Source organism: Mandrillus leucophaeus, unplaced genomic scaffold (genome assembly GCF_000951045.1).
Source record: "Mandrillus leucophaeus isolate KB7577 unplaced genomic scaffold, Mleu.le_1.0 Scaffold192, whole genome shotgun sequence".
Taxonomy (NCBI): domain Eukaryota; kingdom Metazoa; phylum Chordata; class Mammalia; order Primates; family Cercopithecidae; genus Mandrillus; species Mandrillus leucophaeus.
Genome location: NW_012101943.1, coordinates 2,803,958 through 2,812,329, shown reverse-complemented (window position 1 = coordinate 2,812,329; position 8,372 = coordinate 2,803,958). Strand labels below are relative to the sequence as shown.

General features: G+C 37.7%; 1 protein-coding gene across 1 annotated transcript in view; it reads left to right on the top strand.

Annotated features, from left to right (window-relative positions):
• SGPP1 (sphingosine-1-phosphate phosphatase 1) overlaps nt 1-4,742 on the top strand; it is a gene marked incomplete at its 5' end in the record, with an annotated part of 54,627 nt that extends 49,885 nt beyond the window's left edge. Inside the window, one exon of the mRNA XM_011978326.1 lies at nt 2,295-4,742. Coding sequence (XP_011833716.1) covers nt 2,295-2,846 — 552 coding nt within the window. The remainder of the gene's footprint in view (nt 1-2,294) is intronic.
• Between the last annotated feature and the right edge of the window lie 3,630 nt (nt 4,743-8,372).

Sequence of the window (8,372 nt, the reverse complement as noted above, 5' to 3'; positions counted from 1 at the left end):
GAGGCGGGCGGATCACGAGGTCAGGAGATCGAGACCATCCTGGCTAACACGGTGAAACCCTGTCTGCACTAAAAATACAATAAAAACAGCCAGGCATGGAGGCGGGCACCTGTAGTCCCAGCTACTCTGGAGGCTGAGGCAGGAGAAGGGCGTGAACCCGGGAGGCGGAGGTTGCAGTGAGCTGAGATCGCGCCACTGTACTCCAGCCTGGGCAACAGAGCGAGACTGTGTCTGAAAAAAAAAGAAAAAAAAATGACCATTTTTTTTGAAGACCACTAGTATCCATGAGAAAAGTGGTTTCAGTGTAGTGGTGAGTTTAGAGAAAAATCGGAGGCAAGGAAGTAGAGACAGTGAATATAAGCATTGATAAGTTTTTCAGTAATAGAGAGTAGATCATAGGGTTTTGTTTTGTTATCAGGTAGAAATAGGGAACATTTTTGTATGTTGTCAGGAATGATTCAGAAAGTTATTTAATAGCTTTGTTTCCTCAAGTAAACCATCTATCAAATCTACACAGTTGCTCCTGCCTAAAACTAGGAACCATCTTTGATTCCTCTTTCTTGCTCTTTTTCACATTCAATCCATCATCAAGTTACAGTTGTCAATTCTTTTTTTTAATTTTTGTTTTGTTTTGTTTTGTTTTTTTGAGACATTGTCTGGCTCTGTCACCCAGGCTGGAGTGCAGTGGCACCATTTTGGCTCCCTGCAACCTCTACCTCCCGGGTTCAGGCAATTCTCCTGTCTCAGCCTCCCAAGTAGCTGGGATTACAAATGCGTGCCACCATGCTGAGCTAATTTTTATATGTATGTAGTTATGTATTTATTTATGTATTTTCAAGATGGAGTTTCGCTCTTGTTCAGGCTGGAATGCAGTGGCACGATCTCGACTCACCACAACCTCTGCCTCCCGGGTTCAAGCGATTCTCTTGTCTCAGCCTCCCGAGTAGTTGGGATTATAGGTGTGCACCACCACACACAGCTAATTTTCTTTTGTATTTCTAGTAGAGACGGGGTTTTACCATGTTGGCCAGGCTGGTCTTGAACTCTTGACCTCAGGTAGTCCACCGCCTCAGCTTCCCAAAGTGCTGGGATTACAGGTGTGAGCCACTGCACCCGGCCTCACTTTTTATTGTTAAGAGACGAAGTCTCTCTATGTTGCCCAGCCTGGTCTCCAACTCCTGGGCTCAAGCAGTTTCAACAAAGCGTTGGGATTATAGGCATGAGCCCCTGCACCCAGCTCCTATCACTTTTGAAATGAAATCTACTCTCTTACCTAGCCTACAAAAGCCTTTGCACTTGATATTCCCTCTACCTGGAACACATTTCTTCTGCCTCTAAATATAGGCTCCCTTTAGAATCAGATCTGTACTCAAGTGTCACCACCCTCAGACAGGCTTCCTTAATCAGTACTCTAATCGGGTCCTTCATCATACTATTCTATTGTCCTGTTTTAGTGTCTTCATAAGATTCATAACAATCTGAAATTGTAGTATTTATCTGCTTTCTTATGTGGTTATCGACAGTCTCGCTCTGTTCCTCAGGCTAGAGTGCAATGGCATGATCTTGGCTCTCTGCAACCTCCACTTCTGGGTTCAAGCGATTCTCATGCCTCCATCCCCAGGTAGCTGGGACCACAGGCTGGAGCCACCATACCTGGCTAATTTTTGCATTTTTAGTAGAGACAGAGTTTCACTATGTTACCCAGGCTGGTCTTGAACTCCTGGCCTCAAGTGATCCGCCCGTCTCAGCCTTCCAAAGGGTTGGGATTACAGGCGTGAGCTACCGCGCCCAGCCACATTCTTGTCATTTTTTAAAGCAGTGTATCCTCAACCCCTAAAATAGGGGTTGGTACTCATAAATGTTTGTTCCATGAATGAATGAATGAGAAAAGAAAATTACCTTGGCTGTATATCCTCTGTGGTCATGGAGATAATTACATATATAAACATGAAAATGAAAACCATTTCTTTGAATAATAAGTTTACTTTTCCCCAGAAATCAAAACTACACAATTTTAGCATAGTTTGTTGTTCAGAATTTGAATATAAATTTGTGGGTGTTATATATGTAGTTAATTTATAAAAGGGTAGAATTATGAAAATATAAATCTTTTTACTATTAATACAGTTTTTGGTGCCTCCTATATGGTTCATTAATAAAGTTTACTTTGAGAATTTGATAACTTTAAAAAATTTATATATATTCAACATTTGAAATGTTAAATATAAATTATTTTTTAAATGCCAAAAATGTTCAGTATTATACTAAACAGCAATACTTTTATCTTTTCCTAGGATATTATTGCTGGATTCCTATATACCATTTTAATCTTAGCTGTCTTCTATCCATTTGTGGACCTGATTGACAACTTCAACCAAACTCACAAATACGCTCCGTTAATCATCATCGGGCTTCATTTAGCTTTGGGGATCTTTTCTTTCACTCTTGACACCTGGAGCACGTCCCGAGGAGACACAGCTGAGATTCTAGGAAGTGGTGCTGGAATTGCATGTGGATCTCATGTTACTTATAACATGGGTCTAGTATTAGATCCTTCTCTAGATATATTACCTTTAGCTGGGCCCCCCATTACTATGACTCTGTTTGGAAAAGCCATATTGAGGATCCTCATAGGGATGGTATTTGTACTAATAGTCAGAGATGTAATGAAAAAGATCACCATTCCTTTAGCCTGCAAAATCTTCAATATACCGTGTGATGATATTCGAAAAGCAAGACAGCACATGGAAGTTGAACTTCCTTATCGGTATATTACCTATGGAATGGTTGGTTTCTCCATCACATTTTTTGTTCCTTACATATTTTTCTTTATTGGTATCTCTTGATGGAGAAATATTGTTTATGATAAGAAAGGAGGGTATCAGTTACTGATACCTAAAAATATATTCCATGTAAAAGCCAGGTCAGAATTAGACTTTTGCAGGAATTTAACTTAAATAATTATTTAAGTAAATTCTTAAGAGTCAGTGCATTTTATCATTGCACATCCAGATACTGATTTAGGTGAGCTGAGCTATTTCAATACTGAGAAAATGATAAGTATCCATTTAGAATGTTCATGTAATGTTTGGAGAGTTTTGTATTATGGATTCAACTTATATATAATATATATATGGTACATAATATGCAATTATATATCTGATATATATTATATATAAAATAATATACCTAAGTGTTTTTTTAAACTATGGGAGTGTATTATAAAATCGATAATAATATGCAAACAGTTGTGCCTGTGTATTTGAACTAAATACAGGTATGTTGTTATTAACAGATATATTTAACATTTATTTACTGTGGGAGCCATTTCCTAATTGAATTGCGTAATTACTAGAGCAGAATGCATATGCTACTATACATTGATTTACTGCCTGTTTTTACACTGCCATTACCTTTCATGTTACCCATGATGTTGAACATGGGAGGCATTTTTAATGGACCAAATTTTTGAAAAAATAAGTTTTTGGATTCTTTTTTTTTTAAGTTCTGTATACTGTTTTGAATGTACTTTATTTGCAACTATTCTGGACGTCAGTTTAATAATTCAGGTACTGAATTTTATTGCTTGCTAATTGTGCCTTTCTGTTGCTAAATTAAGAAATGCTATGTATACTGTGATATAAAAATAAGACATTAACTTTATCTTAAGTTACATATAATCAAGCAAATATTTTAAAACACGTGTGTCAAGGCGACAGGCATAAAAGTAAATTGCCCTTAACTCTTTAGCCTTTATTTGGAAAGAAATGTGGAATGGGCTAAACTTTCTCACCAATTTATTATAAAGCTAAATGGATAAATACTTCCCTTTTTGTAGGTATTTTTCAGTGCATTGTAAGTTATAGGAACAGGATATATTTTTTGTACATTGTCTTGATTGTTTATATTGCAGGTAGGTATATCCAGTGAATGGAAACGTAGTTGAAATTTATAGATGGGACAATGCACATACTTCATATGTAAAGAAAGCATTTTTCTAAATAATTTGGAAAGGATTGGATTTAGCACTGTTAACTTTTAATACCCATTTATTGGCTACTTAAGGTAAATTATAAAACCTAAAATTAGTATCAGTATTTTAGATCCTATTATTTTTTCAACTTTCTGTTATTTTCACAGTGGAACATTTGTGTATAGTATTAAACTATTCTTTTTTCTGTCTGTGCCTTTATATTTTGAAGTGTGGTTGTACTTATGTTAGCATTAAGTGTATTTATAGAAAGTTTTTCATAAAGAAGAGGATTAACTTTCCATATAAATGAATACCAGGTATGAAATTACTGATTTTAGTGCAATATCTATATGATTATCCAGAACTATCACTTCAGATGTTTCTATTTTGGGCACCATAACTATTTGAGCTCATATTTTTATAATTCTGATTGAGAATTTAGGGGCATGGTAATTTTTATCGAAACTGAAGCTGATAATTTTAAGTAAAGCAACTAAATTTACACTTATTAGTTAAAAGGAAACCAAGGCATGTAGGAAAATGTCGGCACTTTGGAAAATGTGAAAAGAGCTTTACTTTCAAAATGTATGTTTAATGAGTTGAATTTTGGGGACTGTTTCCCATAATTTGGGCCAATGCTATCCTGTTGATTTTTATGTCTAGCTTAAAAAGTATTTGAAAATGTTCCATTTCTTTGTGTTTTATTATTTTCTGTCCTATGACACTTCTATGCTAAGTGTATTTTAAAATAAAAGCCAAATTGAAGATTGAAGGTTTTGCTTTGTTTTGTTTGCCTTCCAGGCAATTGTTTCTGTTTTATCTGGTAGAGATTTAAAAAATATGTCTTGGATTTTCATTCTAGCACACATTTCCTCTGAAGCATTTTGTTCAAAATCAAAGTGCTGTTTTGGCAATAGAAGACATTGAAGAAATTCTTTGAGGTACAAACTGACTTTGACTCCATTTATGATTACTTTTAACATTGTACTTTTAGTAAAAAGTTTCATAATATTTCTTTTAAAAAGCTTATGCACAAAACCAAAAAATTTTTAAAAATTTAAAAAGGAAATAAAAAGTAAAAAAGCTTATGGATAAAAATGTTTCAGTAAAATGTGACTAATAGTATTATAGGTAGTTTACTGCTTTTCTGTGAATGTCAAGGATTAATCATAAAACTAGGAACAGGTACTTTTTCAAGCAGAATAGAACATATGGACATTTTATTTTATAATTTTAAAATGCCATGATGTATGAACTGCAAAAACCAGGTCTGCCAGAAACTAATTATATGACCTAATATAAAACAGTGCTACTTCAAGATTGACACAATTATTTTTATTTTATTTTGTAGCTTTCTTTACAAGTAGTGTTTATTAAATGTATGTTTCAAAGACAATATAAAAATGAATTCAGTGAAATGAATAGAATTTAAAAGCAAATTTTCCCTCACCCTCCCTGTCATTCCCTTAAAGGCAAATTTTAACAGAGCATTAAGTAAAGATGAGTAAATACTAAAGCGGTTTTTTAAAATATATAATCACAAAAATTTTTAAAGGCTACTCAAGTGAAGCAGTGAGAGTGGAGAAAGATACAATCACACAATTTTATATGACAAAGGTTTTTTATTGGTAAAACTATTTTATTCTTGTAGATTTAAAACCTAACATGTGGCCAGATTTGGTGGTTCATGCCTGTAATCCCAGCATTTTGGGAGGCCAAGGTGGGAGGATCACTTGAGGCCAGGAGTTTGAGACCAGCCTGGGCAACATAACAAGACCCCATCTCTACCCTCCTATGCCAACACACACACCAAAGGTTAGCTGGACCTGGTGGAATAGGCCTGTAGTCCTAACTACTTGGAAGGCTGAGACAGGAGGATGCTTGAACCCCAGAGTTTGAGATTACAGTGAGGTATGCTCACGCCACTGCACTCCAGCTTGGGCAATAGAGGGATATCCTATCTCTAAAAAGGAGCGGGGGTTTAGACAGAGTCTCGCTCTGTCACCCAGGCTGGAGTGCAGTGGCACCATCTCAACTCACTGCAACCTCTGCCTCCCGGGTTCAAGCGATTCTCCTGCCTCAGCCTGCTGAGTAGCTGGGCCTACAGGCGTAAGTCACCACACCCGGCTATTTTTTGTATTTTTAGTAGAAATGGGGTTTCAACCTGTTGGCCAGGCTGTTCTCGAACTCCTGACCTCAAGTGATCCGCCCACCTCCACCTCCCAAAGTCCTGGAATTACAGGCTTGAGCCACCGCACCAGGCCACTAAAATGTTTAATCTGGACATCAATAAGGATCTGTTTTTAACATTTTACTTTATAGCTGCATTAGCTTTTCTGAAGAGGGTTTTTGTTGTTTGATAAGGTTTTTTAAGAAAGGGAAGAGGTGGCAGTTTGAGAAAAAGTAATTAAACTTAGTAGATATTACTGTGCTGGGTGTTTTCTCGTTATTTGATCAAGTTCTTCCATTCCTTTTGAAATACATATGTAAGTTAAAAAGAAAAAATTTGGCCAGGCGTGGTGGCTCACGCCTGTAATCCAACACTTTGGGAGGCCAAGGCGGGCAGATCACTTAAGGTCAGGAGTCTGAGACCAGCCTGGCTAACATGGTGAACCCAGTCTCTACTAAAAGAAAAAGACAAAAACAGCTGGGCATGGTGGCACATGCTTGTAGTCTCAGCTGCTCGGGAAGCTGAGATGAGAGGATTGCTTTAACTCAGGAGGTGGAGGTTGCAGTGGACTGAGATCACACTACTGCACTCCAGTCTGGGTGACAAAGCAAGACTCCATCTTAAAGAAAAAAAGGAAAGAACTTTTACATTTGAATTCTGATTGTGGTTACATAAGTTATACATAGCACAGTAAAAACGTTAACATACTAATTGTGAAGGACTTTTAGAAAGCTCTTCATTTTTAGGCCCACCAGATAACTTTATAAGGAAACAGGCCTTCCTTGTGAGATACACAGGAGGGAATATTCAAAGAAAAATAAACTTTTTTAAAAATAAAAATGTTTAAGGAAATAAATGTGTTTATTTGTTTTTTTAGAGGTAGGGTCTTGCTTTCTCACCCAGGCTGGGGTGCAATGGCATGATCACTGCTCTCTACAGCCTCCACCTCCTGGGCTTAATCCATCCTCCTGCCTCAACCTCCCAAGTAGCTGAGACTACAGCCATGTACCACCATGTCTGGCTAATTTTTCTATTTTTATAGAGATGGGGTCTCACTATGTTGTCTAGACTGGTCTTGAACTCCTGGGCTGAAGCAGTCCTCCAACCTCAGCCACCCAAAGTGCTGGGATTATAGGTGTGAGCCACTGTGCCACGCTAAAAATGTTAATTCTTAAATCTCAACTAGCTGACTTTTCCTAATTTGCCCTTCCCTTTCTTCCTTTCTTTCCCAAATACGAGATTCTATGTCTGATAACAGCAATCTATGAGCAGCATAAAATATACTTTGGTAACTATTATACCGACTGTTCATGCTAAAAAGCCTTAGTGATTGTGAAACCTCTCTTGCATATAAATATGAAAATCAGATTTTGGCCGGGTGCAGTGGCTCAAGCCTGTAATCCCAGCACTTTGGGAGGCCGAGACAGGCGGATCACAAGGTCAGGAGATCGAGATCATCCTGGCTAACACGATGAAACCCCGTCTCTACTAAAAAAAAAAATACAAAAAACTAGCCGGGCGAGGTGGCGGGCGCCTGTAGTCCCAGCTACTCAGGAGGCTGAGGCAGGAGAATGGTGAGAACCCGGGAGGTGGAGCTTGCAGTAAGCTGAGATCTGGCCACTGCACTCCAGCCTGGGCGACAGAGTGAGACTCCGTCTCAAAAAAAAAAAAAAAAGAAAAAAAAATGCCCAAGACTGAGTAATTTATAAAGGAAAGAGGTTTAATTGACCCACAGTTCTGCATGGCTGGGAAGGCCTCAGGAAACTTACAATCATGGCAGAAGGTACCTCTTCACAGGGCGGCAAGATGAAGTAAGAGTGAGTGGCGAGCGAAGTGGGAAGCCCCTTATAAAACCATCAGATCTCATGAGATCTCACTCACTATCACGAGGAGAGCATGGGGAAATTGCCCCCATGATTCAAGTATCTCCACCTAGTCTTGCCCTTGACTTGTGGGGATTATTACAATTCAAGGTGAGATTTGGGTGGGGACACAAAGGCAAAGCATATCAGTCACAATCTGTAATTATGTATTATTTACTTTTTAAATTTTCTGTCATTATCCCTATGATATAAGCTTCATGAGAAAAAAGACCTTGTGCATCTTTTTACTTCTGGATCCCTGGGACACAATAGGCATTCAATTAGGGTATGTTGAATGAATTACGTGATTATTCAGTCCTTAGGCTTTATATGTGCATTTTTCTGGGGAAAATTTTATAACATTCAT